Genomic DNA, 20,830 nt, shown 5'->3' on the forward strand with positions numbered 1-20,830 from the left:
ACTGCTTTCTTTTGAACTGATATACAGTACTTGTTCTCACTCATTAACTACAAGCTAGGGAACAGTGATTGTTCTGACTAATGCAATATCAGGTGTTTTATCCTTTGCTCTGAAATAGAGAAAGAAACCACCATTCCTTTGGCCATTCTCCCATAGGTGCAGTGAAACCCATTATATTGACGCACACGGCATATGAAAAGTTCTGTGTAATTTTCCATCAACCCTGACTAGTTAAACTAGAAGCAGCTGCCGGACATGGCAGTCTTGAGCATAAGACTGGTGGGTAGGAAGAGGAGGAGATACTTACTCATTTCCCTGTAGGACCTCTTTTCTTCAAAATCACCCCACCCCACTCCAGATGGTTTCTCAGCACCCACATAATTTCCACTGCAGGGTTGAAAGCAGAAGGGAGGGGCCTAATTTTGAATGGTAAAGGTAAAGGACCCCTGGACAGTTAAGTCCAGTCAAAGGTAACTATGGGGTGCATCGCTTATCTCACTTTCAGGCCAAGGAAGCCGGCATTTGTCCACAGACAGCTTTCCAGGTCATGTGGACAGCATGACTAAACCACTTCTGGCACAGCGGGACACCATGATGGAAACCAGAGCGCACAGAAACTCTGTTTACCTTCCTGCCACAGTGGTACCTATTTATCTATTTGTGCTGGTGTGCTTTCAAACTGCTAGGTTGGCAGAAGCTGGTACAGAGCAACGGGAGCTCACCCCACTGAGTTAATTTGAACCACTGACCTTCTGATTGGCAAGCCCAAGAGGCTCAGTGGTTTAGACAACCCATGTCCCCCCAATTTTGAATGGAGAATCAACTGGCAGGAAACCAATCAGGTTTCTCCTCCTTGATCGATACTAAAGACTCTCGCACAGCCCTCCCCGGCCTGATCTTCTCCAGTTGTCTTGGACTATGACTGCCAACTGTCCTGCTGCCTCAGGTGCAGTATGGAGGTTGCTACCCCATCATCAGTACTGAAGTCAGCTTATGTAAGTGGAATGGGCAGGAATGCCATCTCATCCTTTGCCTGAGCTAGCAAAATAGACTGAAGAGACCCAGAATCAAATTTCAGTCATGAAGCTCCTTTGATGACCTTAGACCAGTCATCTCTCAACCTAATCTACTTCACCGAATTGGAAGGAAGAAATGGACCAAACCCAAGTATGCCATCCAAAGGTTCTTGGAGGAAAGGGAAAATGCAACCATTTTTTTACAGTGCAGTCCTATAGATACCTCCTTTTGTGAGGTTTATTCCCAGATAAGCTTGTTTAGGATTACAGCCTTAATGACACAATAGCCCAATTCCCATTGGCCTTGCTTAACTGCTATGTTACAGCAATACCTTTTCCTTCTCAAACTTGCTAAATGTTGTGGTGCCTGATACATTTTTTTTTTCCTGCACTAAATGGTGAAATGAAACATGGCTTTTGAAAAAAGCAATCACCATTTTGGCCCCTTCCTCATTATATCAGCCCGTTCTGTTTCTTTAGTGGTATACATGGAAATGTTGGCACTGTTTCAAAACTCTCTTGTTGGGCAGGAAGGTTTACCTCGGTTTTGATTTCTCCTTGCTTCAACTCAAGGAAAGCAAACACATTGATAGCAATAGCCAATATTAAGATGTGAACGTTTAGGAAAATGCAGTTTTAATCTGCTACATAAATTTTCCAATACTGGAAGGAAAAAAAATCTCTTTCTCTGAAATGTTTTCCAGATGTCTAACAACTTGTAATTTATATAAACAATTTCTGGCAAGCCATCTCAATAATTACTCAAAAAGTAAACTTGTATACAACTCTAACGAATGATGCATTGTATGTTGAAAACAAGCTTTTGTGTTTTATAAAGTCTTAAGGGCCAAACCCCCGTGTACAGTGCACTGGAATAAATAGATTTAAATATGGCAAACTCTGTTTTGGATCGTGGCCAGTATATTGGATTGCAACCAGCATTCATCCTCCCCTCCTTCCCCATCCGCTCATTATGTTCTGAATCATAATAACCATGGGAGCGACATGAAATTCACAGGGATAAGCAATTGGCTAACTGTTCCTCAATCTTGGGTTCCCAGATGTTGTTGGACTACAACTCCCATCATCCCCAGACAGATTAACCAATGATCAGGGATGGTGGGAGTTGCTACTCCAACAACATCTGAGGCCCCAAGGTTAAAAATCACTGCCCCCACGCCATGTTTTCTGGATTAGCAATCTGGCCACAATGCAAAAGGAAGTCCTTGTGCGATCAGGAAAGTTTGCAGGGTCCCAATCCCACATTTGTGAAATTTCGCTGGTGGTAGGTTGCCTTGTCTCCTGACAGAATCTCTCTTCCCTCTTGATCATGGCATGTAGTCATTTATTAGAGCAGGAGTAGCCAACACGATACTCTTCTGAAGTTTTTGGTCTCCAGTTTCCATCAACCCTGCTCATTGGCCACACTGAGTGGTGCTGATGATGAACGCTGGAGTTCAGCAACATAGTGAGGGCATCACAATGGCTACCAGTAGGCTTGCTGTCACCTAAATGTAAAGGCAGGTGGTACCCCCGCTACGGGGTAAATTGGAAGCGATAAAAAAATCCTCATAGCCTCAACTACAACTGCGCCAAAAGTCTGCCCAATCAGTGAATTTGTTCTTTTAGCCCCAAGTCTGGAAACAGACATTTCAACCTGTAGTATCAACTTCCCGTTATGTCTACATACTCTTCGCCAGCGCTGGCAGTTTTGAGGAATGTTTTTCACTTTTTAATTTTTTTTAAAAAAAGGAAATCTTCATAGCCAATGTGCAGGGCATTATGTCATCGTGAGCTGACACAGAGAGCTACATCTTAACCTAGCAGGGGTTTTGTGAACTGGCAAATCAACCCAGATGGAAGGTTCTCCTGGAAAAATGTATTTAATACGTTCATCCTGCCAAAAACCACAGAGATTTGTAGTGCGGCACTTCCAGTTTAGTTCTTAACTGATCTAGCAATATCCAGAAAGTTAGAGAGAAGGCTGAAAGTCATTATAACCAGATGTTTGGGTAACATTGACTTCTGTCAGGGCAATTGTGCCATCTACTGTATATGAAGAGAATGACAATGTTCCTAGATTAGACCATTCATCGAAGAGTCGAAGAGACAATTTCCTGTTCAATAATAGCATTTTTATTTAAAATTGTGTTCTTTTTAATGGCTTCCGTTGGCAGAAACAGCCACTTTTCTAAATCTGATGCCTTCTTATTCTAGCAATTTATTGCAGGCAAGGTAGTTCCATAGTTTCCCCATTATTTTTTGCTGAAGATAATAGTTCTTTGGGACATAATGAGACAGCAAAGCCATTTTATGCTCCTTCTCTCACTATTCCAATAATTTACAATGCAATTCTCCGCATCTCCATTTACTTCTAAGACCCATTGTCTTCAGGGTCATTTACTCCCAATCAGTGCCTATAGGATTAAAATGCATTTCCTTTAATCTCCTTAGTAAAATGACATTTTTATTAGTTTTAATCTGGCAGTAACTTGGGGGCACTTTGGGGGCGGGGCCCAAAATCTGGGGTTCCATAGGATTTTTTCGCCAGTTATGTGTGCCTCGGGCTTAAAATAGTTCATATGCATTCTCCTAACAGTCCTTCTCTCACCACCACCATCATTTCATTCCCGTTTGCTTAGGGAAAATGGAGGTAACGAAATGGAATTATTGGGTTTCATTGCTTCACTTTCCATAGATGGAATGGCTTCCTTAGTCCATAGAAAGCTTTTGATACAGTGGAGTGACCAAGGGGAGTGGCAACTTTTGCTGAGTCTCTCCTGTCACTACAACCCCAGTACAGTGGCCAAGCTGCATGCTCCGCTACCGGGGGCGGAGAGCAGGCAGGGGCGTGGCTGTCACCCCCCAGGGACATGATGTGCACCTGGGGGGCGTGGTGCGCATCCCAGGGGCATGGTACGCTGCCCGCGAGGGTGTGACACACCACCCGCAGGGGTGTGGCACGTGCTCTAGAGGCGTGGTGTGCTGTCTGTGGGGGCGTGGTGCCCGGTGCCCGTGGGGGTCCACAGCGCGTGTCCGGGGGGGGGTACCGCAATGGAACCCTACCGAAATAGTGGTGCCGCAGGCAGACCGCTCCCTCTGCACCACCGTTCCTCCATCAGTGCCCCAGTACCCCTCCCACATTGTTCTGGGGGGCACCCTCCAACTTTCCAGAACAGTGTGAGAGGTGGTACTGGGGGCTGAATGGGGGAAGAGGAGTTGACAAAAGCTGCCTCCCCCACTGAAATATACTCGGAGTCGAGAGTGGATTTCATGCTCTTTATTCAGCTCATAGTGGTGAGGAGGAATGGAAGTTCCCCCACAATATCTGCTTTATATACATTATTTACACAATGGGCTGCATGTGATTGGCTAATTCCGGAATTCTCCTGTAGGCCAATCAGGTTGTGGATTCACTTCCATCTGGAGCTGGATTGGGTGGCTCCTGCGGACCAATCAGACTGCTGCATTGTTCTAGGACCAATCAGACTGCTGCATTCTGAATCCTATTGTTCTAGGACCAATCAGACTGCTGCATTTTGGATCCTATTCAACTCAGTACATAACACCCACATGCCAACAGCTGGAGGGAGGGAAGCCAAAATGCAATCCATGCACTTGTCCACTTAAATTCACGTTGGGCTGAGATTTGTTCCAGAGACCTACCAGCTCCAACTTGTCCATTGTTCTGTCTACTGAGTGACACTGAGTCTTGAACTGTACTGGGAACTTTGACAGGAAGGAAAGCCTCTTGTTCCCTGCAGGGATTGTCATAAAACGGTGTGGTTAGTTTGAAAGGCCACAAGATGCATTGTAACGGGAAGCATATACAACCTTTTGTTTAATGCTACTAACATTATAAACAAAACACAATGCATAGAGTTCAAGTACAGTGCCTCGCAAGACGAAAAGAATCCGTTCTGTGATTCTCTTCGTCTAGCTGTTTTTTCGTCTTGCGAAGCAAGCCCATTGACGGATTAGCAGATTAGCACTATTAGCGGCTTTTAGCGGCTTATCGGCTTATCGGATCAGTTGATAAGCGGCTTAGCGGCTTAGAAAAGGGGGGAGGGGGAAAAACCCGCAGGAACTCGCAAGACATTTTCGTCTTGCGAAGCAAGCCCATAAGAGATTCGTTTTGCGAAGCACCTCCAAAACGGAAAACTCTTTCGTCTAGCGAGTTTTCCGTCTTGCGAGGCATTCGTCTTGCGGGGCACCACTGTAATCTTTTTATATTCATCAGGCTTAAAGAAATGATTTTGTTTAATGAATATAACTCTTCAGCAAGCTTTGATAGTCCTTTCCCCCCTCCTATTTCAGGAATCAATGCATTTTATTTCTGAACATTCACATTTGGCTTGTTTCATTTCTGCCTTTTACGACTGCTGTCATGCATGGGAAAATTCGCTGGGGAATGCTTGGATTCAAGGGCTATAGCCAAAGTTTTTCCAGATTTGCAGATGATTGCTGAGGTCATAACAGTACAAATAAGAATAAAAGAATGATAATGTTGGAACCTTCATCCATACATGCATATGAGCCCGAATTCATGTTTTACCAGATTTCCGTGTGTGTATACAGGGGCGCGGGTGGCGCTGTGGGTTAAACCACAGAGCCTAGGGTTTGCCGATCAGAAGAGCGGCGGTTCGAATCCCCGCAACGGGGTGAGCTCCCGTTGCTCGGTCCCTGCTCCTGCCAACCTAGCAGTTCGAAAGCATGTCAAAGTGCAAGTAGATAAATAGGTGCCGCTCCGGCGGGAAGGTAAACAGCATTTGCTTGTGCTGCTCTGGTTCGCCAGAAGCGGCTTAGTCATGCTGGCCACATGACCCAGAAGCTGTACACCGGCTCCCTCGGCCAATAAAGCGAGATGAGCGCTGCAACCCCAGAGTCGGCCACGACTGGACCTAACGGTCAGGGGTCCCTTTACCTTATACAGCGGTACCTTACAAAAGCTTCAGGTTACAAACTCCAGTAACCTGGAAGAGTTAGATCGAGTTGAGAACTTTGCCCCAGAATGAGAACGGAAATTATGTGCCGGCAGCAGGACGCCCCATTAGCGAAAGCACACCTCTAGTTAAGAACAGTTTCAGGTTAAGAACGGACCTCCGGAACAAATTAAGTTCGTAACTAGAGGTACCAATCTGTGTGTGTGTGTGTGTGTGTGTGTATCCCTCTATTTTTGCTGTTCCCCAAAACAGCTCAGTGAAGACTGAGCATGCTCACTGGCCCCAGAATGCTGACTGCTGAGGGGCAAAAATGGAATTCTGGAGTGGAATGGCAGGAATCCCAAACAGCAGCACTCCATCTACAACATTTGTTGCAGGTCTCACTTCTGTATTTTTGATACAGGAACATCTGTTCAGCAGAGTAACCATCTAATCCTTGCTACGTTTTCCCAGCAGCAGCTACCTGGAGGAAAACATTATCCTGAAACTGTCACTTAAAAGATAATTATGACAGAATCTTTACCATGTGTCAGTAAATATAGGTGACAGGGAAGCAAATCTTTAGTATCCTTAGGAATCCTTCTGAAGCTCCATAGCTACCCAGATATCCTGTGACTGATAAAACGGTTCTGGGATTCTAGATTCTATTTTGTGAATGGAAACAAATAAAGAGTTCTACTATTTCCTCATTCCTCTGATTCCCAAGTTTATACTATATGAGCAAGTTCCTTAAAAGTTGGATAGCAGTAGCCTATTGTACATGCACAACCTGGTCAATGGATCGAGCCACCTGGCAAACACAGAGTGTCATGTCTGACCAAAGTTGAAATACCAACGAAGTGAGCACACATGGTTTGATCAGACATAACATGAAAAAGATTGATGGAGCTGCAGAGGCCATAGATGCTTGAGGGAGGAGAACTATTTTAAATGAACTGTACTCCTATGTTGTGAGAGTAAATAACAACATTGGAGTCTGGACTGCTGAGGGATTCTGTGCCAACACAGATCCCTCCTCCTTGAGTAGAACTGGCCCACATCTTAAGATACAGGCTGGTTGGTGGTAAGGAAAGTGGTTGTACTTGGGTCCTAGGCTATATAGAGCTTTATAGGCCAATGTCTATAAACTGATTGCAGTAGCAAAATTAAATATATGATAATGTGTTTATGTTCATGAGTGAAATGTTGTTGGGAAGTATGTGTATGTAACTATGTATCATTCACCAGAGTCTTCTGTTTTGTTTGTAAAGTTAAATCTTCTGAAATGTGTAACGTGAAGATACACATCATTTCCCACCAGGGCAAATGATAACCAAACTGAACATCTTTTTGTGCTGGCATTAACAATTTATGCATTGTATTTTCATGTAATTGAGCTAAGATTTAAAATATGCATAAATAAGTGTTTTTAATTTTCTGTTGGAAGCCACCCAGAGTGGCTGGGGAAACCCAGCCAGATGGGTGGGGTATTATTATTATTATTATTATTATTATTATTATTATTATTATTATGCATTATTCTCATATTTAGAGAAGTGGGATTCCCTCCCCCCTCTAAACAACTAATGGGACTCATTGCTTTGAGATATTAACAAGAGAGATTGCTGTTGACATTGAACAAACTAGAAAAAATGTCAGCAAATTCTACTGATAATCTTTTATTTCAAAAGATTGCTTGTCATGCCACTACTACCATGCTACTATGGTACATACATACAGTGAAACATAGTCTGCAGTCATGACCAGCTTCTGTTTTGAGGTAGCCTTTGAGTACGGCCCCTTCTAAATCAGTGGCCCTGAACCCCAGTCATGAGTTGAACTGGGCAGCAGTTATGAGCTGCCATTTTTATTTCCCACAATGCCCTGGAGCAACACTAGAGACTGCTCAAGGGTGCCTGGTTCTGACATCAATGTTAAATAAGTTGGAGTTCTTGTTATTAAATATACCAAGAAAAAAGCACACCAAGAACTCAGAAATTGATTTGCGGGTAGGGACCACTCCCACTATTGAAACTTACACTGGCCTGAGTTCTTGGTGTGCTTTTTTTTTTGGTTCTGACATCAAGCTTACGATTTCACGCTATTATAAGCAGAAATTATCAAAAACATTTCACTTTATGTACTGTAGAACTTTATGTCCAGCAATGTTCTCCCCCCCCCCCAATTTGTACATGTGTTCACAATGGAATCTAGTTTTTTTTAATCTAGTTTTTAAAAAAGAATTGTAGGTGTCCATCTGTCACCCTTCCTAGTTGCTTGTCATCAAACCTTTCACATTTGTCTCTTAGCGTGTCGTGTAGAATTCTTTGTTCACCGTTCTCTCTGTGTGGGAAAAGACCCTAGACAAAACACAAAATCTGACGTTGTTTCCTCTCCTGCTATTAAATAGTTGATCTCTAGTGACCACCTCTGCTCTTCAAATGCTAGATCATGGAATCACAACTGCCATTTTAAACCCTATCAATGATCAAATAGCAATGATCTGCCAAAGCTGTTTGCTATTTCTTCCATTTGTGTTTTACTGATGTGCACCCAGCACCTAATGTTTCTTATTTCTCTCCTCCACGTTTTTCTCCCCAGTCGTAGGAGCATGTACACACCTTGGCCAAGTGTACGCTGACAGGGATGTTTGGAAACCAGAACCATGCCAAATCTGCGTGTGTGACTCGGGAGCTGTTCTGTGTGATGACATCGTCTGCGACGAAGAAATGGATTTAGACTGTGAGAATCCGGAGATTCCGTTTGGAGAATGCTGCGCAAAGTGCCCTTCGCCAACGATGCCACCTGTAAGACCTTGTATAAACCTACCACCCTGAATCCAGCCTCGGCTAAGGCTTGATGTGCCTAAATTTAAAATGGTTTAGGCTACAAACCTAGGCACACTTCCATGGGAGTAAAGTCCCACTGAATTCAGCAGGACTTCCTTAAGACATGAATAGGTTTGCACTATTAATCCTATTGAGTCGGATTCCACACAGTACTAAGGAAAATGTTCCATGAGCGCAGGATTTCTGCTTGCAGAATGGAATGTTCTTCCCCTCTTCTCCCAGCCTCCCACAACCCTATGGAAGAGATTTAAGTATGTCATGGTGGGAGGAGAAGAGGGCAAGTTCTATTGCACTGTGGTAATTCTTGTTTTCGTGCTATTATTTTGTTGACTATTGACCACTGGCTTCAAAGGGGTTATATTGGGCTCAAATCTATTTTCTTAGGCTTAACTATTGCTATGGCTGTTGATCAGTGCATACTCAAAATGGCCGTGTGTGATATATTCAAAACCTTCCTTCAAGTATTGATTTAGACTTTGTGAGATCAAGCATCAAAGAGGGCCAACTTATTAGGAGCATCATCTTAATACAGCTATTTCCCCATTCTCAAAAGGACTATTTCATGGAGGTGCAGGAACGCTGATTCCTTCCCTTTTCACAACAAACCAGGACCTCTGCACTTCCTAGGCTGATAAAAGGGTTAGAATTTGAACTGCCAGGATATACGGAGAAATATTGTTTTTGCAACACGTTCCAGTCCAAACACCAACAAGGAAGTCTCTCAGCAATCTCCCAACAAAATCTGTTCTCACTAGAAACGGAGAGATGCTATAAACTGTTGAGCATATAAAAACTGGGCAGGGCTTGTTATTCACTTGAATACAAATAAAGCCTGGCAAGTATCAGGACTATCTACTTAGGCCAAAAACTTTGCATCCAAAGAACACTAAATTCTGTCCCAAGAGAACATCCACTCTCTGCACAATTTGCATTGCCAATTATAAATTTGCAGCTGGAAATTTCTCATGGTGTATAGATGCTTGGAACAAAGTTCATGTTCAGCGCTTGATTTCCGCTAGCTAAAATGCTCAAAACCCAAATCTGGAATCAAGATGGAAACTTCCATAAAATGGAGTAGTCTGCATTATGAGTTTTGTTTATAAACCGTTGGGATCTTTGTGTCATTCCTCCCCTATCCCTCAAATACTGTAAGAATACTTGAGGGATTTGGTGCTACTAATGAAATAAAAATCAAATGCTTAGAGACACAACCTTTTACAGAGTGTGTGTATCTTTAGGAATAAGCCCCACTGAATATAGCCGAGGTGATGAAATGTTTCTTTGCCAAAGGCTATGTTCTCTCAGGGAATTATCTGTCAGGGCCCCTCAGGGCAGAGATAGGTAAAACCAGAGATTAAAGTGAGCAATACCACCTCTTTCTCCACTCTTTCCAACAATCCTCTCTCTCTCTCTCTCTCTCTCTCTCTCTCTCTCTCTCTCTCTCTCTCTCTCTCTCTCTCTCTCTCTTCCCTTCTGCCCAGTAGCTGTCATGGAAGGGACTGCTCACTCGTATCCCTGGGATGGCTCAGTAGAGCACGAGACTCTTAATTTCAGGGTTCAAGCCCCACTAGGTGAATTTTGTGGTCCTTTCCAACTGTACAATTCTATGATTCCATAACTCAGAAAGGTCCACACAAACTGATTGCTTGCATAGAACTTTTCCTCTTCCTTGCTTCCATTGTTCCATCCAATTCTACTCCCCCTCCACATTTTTTTCCTGTTCCTGGTCTTCTTCTTTCCCTAATGGGCTCCCAATACCCAAATGAAATTAGGCAGAGGGCCACATGTACCTCTTAGGCCACAGATTTCCCACCTCTAGTACCGATATATAGAATATTCTTTAAATGAAAGTTGATGGCATAGATTTAAACTCCTGTCTCTCACTGAACTGAAAGTGACTGGATTAAAGTCCTCTGTTACTATTCCCTTACCTGAATTATTATTTTTCATCCTAAAATTACCCACAAGAATGTTAACCTTTCCATAGTAGTTTCATCACTAGGCTCTACCTTCCCCATATGCTGTTTGTATGACTGCACACTGAACTGGCTCGAAGTTTGAGGGACCAACTTTGAGGCCCACTCCTGTCATAGAAGTTTTCATAGAATTATAGAGTTGGAAGGGACCACAAAAGTTGTCTAGTACAACCCCTTGCAATGCAGAAATCTTTTTGCCCGATGTTGGGCTTGAACCCACCACCCTGAGATTAAGAGGGTTCATGCTCTACTGACTGAGCTATTCCTTCAATTGTCCTGATGGGAGCAAGCGGTTTAGCACATTCAGTGAGTGCTACACAGCTAGGATCTTTTAATTTCCCACAATGCCATGATGCAGCAATAACCACACAAATCTCATGGGAAGAAAATAAACATTTCTAGAGTGCTGTGGATTTCTAATTTCTGCATTAATCTGAAATTAATAGCATTTAAATATGTACATATTTTTGAACTTGTTTTATTTCAAAAATATGCATTTCTAAGCATGCTTTATCTTTTAAAAGTATTGTTTTAAGCAAGGTTTATAAGCATTTTTTGGAGCCAATAACGGCATCACTAAGTGTAGAAAAGTGTAAATTCCAAAGGAAAACTGTCTTGCGATCTGCAGTTAGTTCTAGGGGTGTAGATCATGTCGGGCCGTATCATTCTCAGAGAACAAAAGAAAGAAGCATTTCTACTGAACACAGGCCTAAATAATCAGCACTCTTTAGCTAAAGGCTAAATTGTATGATGACATCCCATCACTCTCAATCAAAAACTAAATGAGTTTATAACTAAAAATGTGGAGTGTCCCCTCTTATTGCTTGAAAACAGTTGGGCAATTTATTGTCTTTCCTTGAAAACTAAGCAGCTCCCTTTGATAAACAGGGTGACATGGTTTGTAATACATACCAGAATTTATCTCATCTAGACCATATGAAAGAAGTGCTCATTTTCATGGATTTTATTGGGGTTGTACTTGGAAAGCTTAACAATAGCCTTTTCTCTGAATTTTATTGCCCTCAAAACACCAAACGCCAAGCTGTTCAAACAGAGACATTGTGCACTGAGGGAAGAGGGAAGGGAAAAGGTGAGGGATACCAGGAAAAAGAAGAAAAGGAAAAGAGAACATTATTCTTTATGTCTGTTAAATTTCTGTTGTGCCCTTCCTCCCAAAGGAGCCCAGGGCTTCAAAGAAGTCAACAAAACAATGTAATTAAAAATAAAATAAAATATTTAGAATGTTAAGAGTACCCAAAACATTGGGAACATCTTTAAAAAGTCATCACAGCTAACAGTGTTCAGATTGACACGAACGGTATATTTCAGCTATCAAGCACCTGGGTGAACATGAAAGCTTTGACATACTTCTTGAAAGTTAATAATGAGGGAAACAGATGCACCTCACCAGGGAGGGCATTCCACAAATGGGGAGCCACTACTGAGAAGGCCCTGTCATGGGTCGATATCAGCCAGACAGCAGAGGCAGAACCATCAACAGTGTCTTGTCTGCCAATCTCATGGCCTGCAATGGTTGATCGTTTCCTTCTAGTAGCTAGCTCAGCAGCCCCTGTTCTGATTTTTTGCATTCATAAAAAGAATGCATTTCTTTTCAACAGGGTGGCCTTCTGGATGTTAGTTAGTTAGTTAGTTAGTTAGTTAGTTAGTTAGTTAGTTAGTTTATTAAATTTCTATACAGTTATACCTTGGATCCCGAACACCTTGCGAGTCAAACGTTTTGGCTCCCAAACACCGCAAACCCGAAGTGATATGAGTGTTCCGGTTTGTGAACATTTTTTGGAACCTGAACATCCGACATGGCTTCCACGGCTTCTGATTGGCTGCAGGAGCTTCCTGCAGCCAATCAGAAGCCGTGCCTTGGTTTCCAGATGTTTTGGAAGTCGAATGGACTTCCAGAACGGATTCCATTTGACTTCTGAGGTACCACTGTACTGCTCTTCATCCGAGGATCACAGGGCAGTTGACAATATAAAAGCACAAAAATACACACCATAGTAACAAACAATAACCCCCCCCCCCAGTATTATGTTGCTGGACTCCAACTCCCATCAGCCCCAATCAATATGGTTAATTGCCAGGGATGGCGAAAGTTGTAGTCGGACAACATTTGGAGGGGACTCGGTTAGGGAAAGTTGCACCTGGGGATATGCCAGCGAAGCAAAAATGCAGTCTTTCACTTATTTTGGTGGGGGGAAACGATACAATCTTTTTGAAAAGTGCCAATGTGGACGTATATTCCAGTCATGTTTGAAACTCTGGTCAATTTCTGATCACTTATTTTCTTTATGTTTGTACTGACATTTATTGCTCACCTTGATTTCTTTTTCTTCCTCTAGGGCCCTGATATGAACGTTCCAGGTGGTCCTCAAGGCCCCAGGGGAGATCCTGTAAGTTCAATAACTATAAAATCATGTCCTTATTTCTCATTTTTTTTAAAAAAACCAAACCACTGCAAGCAAGCCTCAGTTCCCAATAATGCTAACACAAGGGAAGAATGAAAGACTCAGGCCACTCGCTTAGGATGTTGGTCTCCTCCGCAGATAAGCTTAGGGTTCAAAGTCCTAGTTTTTCACACTAAGAGAAAGCTGTAACATTTCAGACATCTGATGGGGACACATATAATTGACTGCTTCTTATTGCAAAACTTGCCCTGCTTCCATATCCCATACTTGCAGGTAGCACTGTGGTCTAAACCACTGAGCCTCTTGGGCTTGCTGATCATAAGGTCAGCAGTTCAAATACGCACAACGGGGTGAACTCCCGTTGCTCTGTCCCAGCTCCTGCCAACCTAGCAGTTGGAAAGCACACCAGCGCAAGTAAATAAAGAGGGAACCCGTGTGGCGGGACGGTATATGGACCCTGGCTTCCATCATGCTGTCCCATTGTGCCAAAAGCGGTTTAGTCATGCTGGCCACATGACTCAGAAAAACTGTCTACAGATAAACGCCAACTCCCTCAGCCTGAAGCGAGATGAGCGCCACACTCCATAGTCAAATTTGACTGGACTTAACCATCCAGGGAGTGAGACGTGGGTGGCGCTGTGGGTAAAACCACAAAGCCTAGGACTTGCCAGTCAGAAGGTCGGCGGTTCGAATCCCCGCGACGGGGTGAGCTCCCGTTGCTCGGTCCCTGCTCCTGCCAACCTAGCAGTTCAAAAGCACATCAAAGTACAAGTAGATAAAAAGGTACCGCTCCGGCGGGAAGGTTAACGGCGTTTCCGTGCACTGCTCTGGTTCGCCAGAAGTGGCTTAGTCATGCTGGCCACATGACCCGGAAGCTGTACGCCGGCTCCCTCGGCCAATAAAGCGAGATGAGCGCCGCAACCCCAGAGTTGGTCAAGACTGGATCTAATGGTCAGGGGTCCCTTTACCTTTACCTTAACCATCCAGGGATCCTTTACCTTTATCTTTTTACTTGTATCCCCTTATGGTTGTTCACAAGAGCTCATTGCATGCAACAGGCAGGGGGCCAGGGGGATCTGCCCCTAATGTTGACATAGACTCCCATTCTTGCTCCTAGTGACCTTGTTTCATGGAACATCACCAAGGGCCTATGCATATAAAGTATAATGTGCAGACTGGGTGGGTGGAGGACTGGAGGCAGGGCAAGACCTTTGCACATGCCCTCACTGCCCTTTCACACATTGGCCATTGTGGCTTTTGTGTGAACAATCCTAAGTTTGATTTTTTTAAAAAAATGTTTTTTATTAAAGATTTTCTTGGTTTACAAATGTATGTGCATCGTCTCTTTTTCAAGTTGTAAAGTCTTTTCTACAGATCAGTTGCATTTGATATGAGACATGAGCAGTGCCGGATTTACGTATGAGCTAAACAAGCTATCGCTTAGGACCCCACTCTCTTGAGGGCCCCAAAAAAAAATTAAAGAAAAAAATAACACTGTACATTTCCAAAATATAAGATAAAATAAAACCTACATACAGCAACAGTGTTTTGTGTTGTGTAGGTCCATAAATTACCATATAGCATATATTCAACACAAAATACAGCGACAATTTGTTGTTGACAAAGGACAGCTGGACATATAAAGGGCCCCATTACCTTCAGTAGCTTACGGCCTCATCAAACCTAAATTCGGCCCTGGACAAGAGTGTTGTGTACAGTATAAGGTTAGGGAAGAAGAGTGGGGAGGGGGTGCTGAAACTTATATTCTTTTATATGGTGCATGTGTGGGGTTTTGTGGCAACGTCCGCTGGGTAAGTTCTCATTCTATTCGCTTATTACATTTCCTTGATAGTGAGAGGGATTGTGGGTGCCCAAGCTAACACAAGTGTGGGTCATTAACACACCATGCCTACTTGATGTAAAAAGGGGAAACACATGGGCAACACACACTGTTTTTGTTTTATAGTATTCCGTTCTAGTTATTTGAATGACAAAGGTCTTGAGCACTTGTTGCATGCCTCAATTATTATTATTTCAATTCATGTTCAGGGTCCACCTGGTACTCCTGGAATAAATGGTTCACCTGGTCCACCTGGCCAACCAGGAACACCTGGCACTCCTGGCCAACCTGGAGTCTGCCCAAATTGCCCCGGTCTCGGTACAGGATCGGTAAGTCACTCTCTCCTTTCTGTTTATGTTTTGGCTCTGAATTTGTTTTAGGTGAAACAGTACTATGTGCACGCCATATAGTCATGAGAGATACATTGCTCTGTTCCTCCATAGAACAGCGTTTTGTCAAAGGTTCTGAATGAAGATGGGAAGTTTCTGGAAAGTCATAAAATGTTGTCGAAAAAGTTCTTTTAGCCGATGGGAAAATGGATCCCTAGGTTGCCACCACAGTTCCCTGGCCCCCCACTCTTTATAAACCCCACTCTAGATATTTGTGCTTCTTTAATTTTTATATTCCAGGGTCCCTGCCACAATAACTCACTGAGCTCCTCCATTTGACTATTTTCTGCTGCTACCCTTTCCCTCAGAACATTTTTGTAGCCTCATGGTGGCTTGGTATGTATGATAGGCTTAGTCATGAGACTGGCACCATTACAGGAGACAGGATGAACTAATAACTAAGAGTTTTATTACTACTGTTGTTGTTGTCATCTCAATAATTTTGTTTCTTGATGACAGTTTCTAAGGACTCAAGAGTTGCTGTTGCTGCCACCAGCCTTTAAGCACCTTGGGCCAATTTCCCAAATTCCTAGCCAAATTCACGCACAGCTCTGTTCAGCTACTGGGGACAATCTGCCTCTGGTCAAAAAGCTCCACCAGTTGTACTTACAGCTGCTTGGGCAGCTTAGCTGATTTTAAAAACCAACCTGTGTAACTTTCTTCTGCTAAGACCTTTACACGGGGCAACCCCTTAGCCCAGGCATAGGCAAACTCCGGCCCTCCAGATGTTTGGGACCACAATTTCCATCATCCCTGACCACTGGTCCTGTTAGCTAGGGTTGATGGGAGTTGTAGTCCCAAACATCTGGAGGGCCAGAGTTTGCCTATGCCTGCCTTAGCCCAACAGAGTCAATGGCTCCCTTCATTTAACTTCACCATCAAAGAACTGTTACACACTGGGGTTGAATGGCTTTGTAGGCCTCACCTTGCACTTTCAGTTGAGCTTTCTTTGGTCTTTGTAAAGGACAAGACGGCACTCTGGACTGGCAGTTAAATCTTACTTCAGCTTTGGGGAGGGGGCTGTGTTCTTTACCACACTTGAGATAACGGGCTCATTCAGGAGCTCCAGGATTTGCTGTGAAGCACAGCTCTGTCCTCACACAGAGAAGAATAGCCAAGAAGGAGGAGTTTCGCAGGTCTCTACATTCCCCACCTTTAGCATTTGCTTAATGACAAGGCTGGTCCTGATACTGCCCGTTCAATTTGATTTTTGTGTCCCACCGCAGCTGAGAACCAAGGAATCCTTCTGTCCAACATGTGCAAAATGCACTCAAAAAACGTGTGTCTTTCCAACCAGTAAAATACAAATTTTACTTTTGTATATGGTAACAGCCCTGTCTCCTTTCATGGCAGCTGTAGCTAATTTTACTACCACGTGGTGCGCTTCTCGCAATGCCAAAAAGAAACCTTTCATTAAAGAATTGGTCAGATAAACCTGCCGTTCTCCAGGAATGTTGGGGAAAGTGAGAAACTTAAGTTAAAAGAAGGACATGTCTGCAAACGCACCCCATTTACAGAGGACTGAGGAGCAGTCCCCCTGTCCCCCTGCCCTGCATTTCAGACCTTCAGACTCTAGCCACCTCATTCATTCTATGCACTGAATATCTTCCAATACAAATAATTAGAATCATAGAATTGTAGAGTTGGAAGGGACTCAGAGGATCATCGAGTCCAACCGCCTGCAATACAGGAATATGCAGCTGTCCCATACGGGCATCAAACCTGCAACCTTGGCATTGCGTGGACAGGCGGAGTCCCCAGATCCCGAGCAGTCCCCCCCCCCCGTCATGTGGAATAACGACTCAAGACAACATGCTATGGGATTAAATTGGCCACATCTTTATTAAATTTCAAATGTGGGCAGACCTTGGCTCAGGCATTGGGCGTTCTCCCTCCCCAGTCCCCAGCCGGGGACCTAGGGAGCATCAGGGTTATCCAGTGTGGGGGGGGATGGGCCGGCTCTGGAGAACATATGTTCAAGCAGAGATAGCCGCCCCCGTTATGCCACCGCCGCAGGGGAGAGCAATGACGACCTTTCGGTGTACAGCCAAAGCCTCCCTTCAGAAACCCCTTTAACGGGGAACCCTGGTATCGCCGCCGCAAAGAGGAAGATGGACTAAAGGATTCCGCCCAAGGCCTGATACCGCCAAAGTTGTGATGTTTTGCTACGGGAAAGGCGAAACCTGCCAATGCAGGGAAATTCCTTTCCGGCCCTTTAACAGCGACCTTAACGTAGCAGCGCCCGCATACCTGTGAAGAAAAGTTAACCTATAAAACCTGTGAAGAAAAGTTAACCTGCAAAATAAGACATTAACTGAGGGTGGGTGGGGTGGGAGAAGCTCTGGAGCCAAGTGAGGATTCCCAGGTAAGATCCTCCCTCTATTGTGTGGGCAGGTAATCCCTCCCCCTACCTGGCCTGGTCTCCTTGGCAACGCTTCCCCCAGGTGGGATTGGACAACTGACTGGAGTAGGCGGAGACCTCCAGGTATCCCACCTGAGGGAAGGCAAGCCAAGCCTATGCTGATGGAGCCGCTCCAGATCTAGGGGCTGCGCGCATCCACGCAAAGGGTGCCCCCCGTTTTAAGCGGGGAGCGGTCATTATCAACACCACACTCTTACCAACTGAGCTATTCAGTCCATTAAATGAGCCTATAACTTTGCATGGTTATTATGAAGTGTTATGAAGTATTAAAACAGAGTCCACAAATCCACAAGTGTATGCAAGTCCCCCCTCTAGCAAGCCCTGATCCTTGCTACATTGAATGCTCGCTGCTGAACTGTTCAGTAGACCTCCTTCCAGAAACTTGTATGGTGCCTCCAACTAGGAGTCAGAGCTCCGGGAAAACCTCCCCATGCCTGCTGTTGTGTATTGGCCCTAGAAGGAACTGCATGAGTAAGCTGTCCATCCCTGTGCTGTTATGTTTTTCGGTTGTACGTTTGTTTGTTCATGCAAATTTGTATTTGTTTGTGCAGCCTTGGTTTGGCTTCTTGGTGTGGATACTTTTCACTTTCTTGACCTTCTACAGCTGATCACAGTGGTTTTTCCTTTTCCTGCCTGCCCCTTCTGTCAGTTCTCCTTGCTACAGCTACAGCTCGCAGTATCACCCACGCAAGCTTTGGGCTATGGTTTGCATACATCTCCTTTCTCTCTGATAAAGCAACATGTGTTCCATGGACTCATAGATCCATGTGAGGCCCTTACAATGTTCTTTCTTTACCCGTTCGTTCTCCCAAACTGCCTCTTTCCCAGCTTAAGGTGCAATACTGAGAATGATGGCGACGACAACACTGCTCAGAGAAAAGGGTTGTGAAAGTGGACAAGAGCTTTATCTTCAGCCTCCTGGAAGGCTGACCTTTAGCAGTTCATTAGACAGATTCGTTTGCTCCCAAGCTACATTTTGGTCAACCCTGCCAGTGTAACTGAAAGCAATAGCATTATCCACGCTAAAGGAAATTATAACCCTATCTTGACTGACCAATCATGAAGTTGTGTCCTATGGACTTTGAGTGGGACACCTCTCCGTTTCAAATATACAGTATTGCCAGTGGATCTGTGGACAGCTGTCAGCTCCTCATTACATGCTTACATGTGCTGGTTTTGTCATTGCAATTGTGTATGCTGTCCTCCTGTTTTATGTGTAATGGCTACATCTTTTTCGATTTCTTTTTTTAATTACAGAACTTTTCTCCTCAGTATGAAGGCGATTATACCAAGTCTGGTGGAGGAGGATACGGCCAACTTGTAAGACAATAACACTGTCTCTCATCTTTTTATTGAAATTACTGGTTTTCCCTCCTTGTACAGATTGTATTGAACATATACTATTACTGCTTAGGAACATAAGAAGTTTTAAAGCAGGTCACATTACTCTGGATCTGGATTTGAGCAATTCTTTAAAATATTTTGATCAACCTTTTCAGACTTTTCCTTGACATCTCTACCTTACCATTATTTCTTCTTCATTCCTCTCCCCTTTGATTCCTTGCTCCCATGTTCAGCTTCTTCCTTTTTTCCCTTTTCTTTTATTCCTATATTTCCCTACTTTCATTTAAGTTTTTCCCCATTACCTGCTCCACAAATTTCTCCCTTCCAGTCATTTTTGTCATTTTCCCCATTAGTAACAACATTTCAGACCATTCATTGTGTCTCATTCTCTATTTCCACAATGCAAATTTCAACTGATAATGGATCAAAGCATTGTTTATAGCTCTTTTTGCATAAGCAGACTTTTATTGCCTTTTCCCCTTATCTATAGCTGCCCAGATCAGTCCATAAGGATTTTTAAATACTTATTCAGCATTGTATATATGCTTTCTTTTTTGTGGGGGGGGGGTGTCCAAGAATTATTTTGATGTAATCAAATCAAAACTGTGCCATGAAAGAGGCATTCCTGTAGCTCCCACTTTCTATGTAAATTATGCAAGCAGCTCATTTCCCCTGGAATAGGCAATAGCCACCTACAATTGTCCGTTCCTTATTTTCTTGAATGGAGCACACATTTAGAAGAACATTGCAAATCTAGGAATGCAGGGCCAGCCCAAGATATTTTCCTGCATGAACCAGATCCCAAATGGTGCTCCCCACAAAAATATCAGGTCCAGCTTGCATGCTGCCTTCATCTACCACCAGCACCATTCATGATGCCACCTGAAGCATGTGGTTTCACAACACTACATGGCAGGACTGGCCCTGTTGCAATCAGGTTCGTATTCTGTATATTCTGTTACAAGGGCTGTATTCCATGCACTGGATTATTAAGAAAGCTGTCTGCACAAGTGGTCTACAAAGGAGATAAGAATCCTGGTCATTTCCTACATCTTTCCTACTTTATCCATTTATTAATATGCTCATTAATCACTATATTCATTCACCTTCTGTTCCTCACAGGTTGTTTTTTTCCCTTTCAGTTTGTTTGTTCATTAATCCATCCATCCATCCATCCATCCATCCATCCATCCATCCTCTAACCCATTCATCCATTTCCAGTTGTTTACCATATTTCTCTCACAGTTTGTGCCATTTGCATTCTGCTGCTTGGCTTCCACATCTGAGATGCGCTGAACCAGAGGGGGGAAAGAAATACCTGACCATTTAATGTTCTTGGTTGCTACATTGCTTGTGAGCTTTCTGTTTGACTTTTATCACGTGGGTATGGCTAGAGCGTCATTAGACACAGATCACTAGACGGTGCCAAACTTCGTTTTGTGTGCAGCATTTATTTGTTCTTGTTTTTTTGCAACTCTTGGAACATTGATGCACAGCCAGTCCTAGGCCCTTTACCTAAAGAGAGCTTGTTTCTCCATTGGATCACCTACATCTGGAAGAACTTGGTATGACTGTGTCTGGCACAGCAATCACAAGATAATCTTACATGCCAGCTACAATGGAGCCTTTTCATGATGGGCAAACAGTGC

At 43.7% G+C, this 20,830-nt stretch overlaps 1 protein-coding gene across 1 annotated transcript in view; it reads left to right on the plus strand.

Moving 5' to 3' along the window:
- Window positions 1-20,830, plus strand: part of COL3A1 (collagen type III alpha 1 chain) — a 95,862-nt gene that overhangs the window by 24,048 nt on the left and 50,984 nt on the right. The window contains exons 2-5 of the mRNA XM_081194688.1: window positions 8,540-8,745; window positions 13,121-13,171; window positions 15,236-15,355; window positions 19,095-19,157. Coding sequence (XP_081050814.1) covers window positions 8,540-8,745; window positions 13,121-13,171; window positions 15,236-15,355; window positions 19,095-19,157 — 440 coding nt within the window. The remainder of the gene's footprint in view (window positions 1-8,539; window positions 8,746-13,120; window positions 13,172-15,235; window positions 15,356-19,094; window positions 19,158-20,830) is intronic.

Source organism: Podarcis bocagei (assembly GCF_964188305.1).
Source record: "Podarcis bocagei genome assembly, chromosome: 1".
Classification (NCBI taxonomy): domain Eukaryota; kingdom Metazoa; phylum Chordata; class Lepidosauria; order Squamata; family Lacertidae; genus Podarcis; species Podarcis bocagei.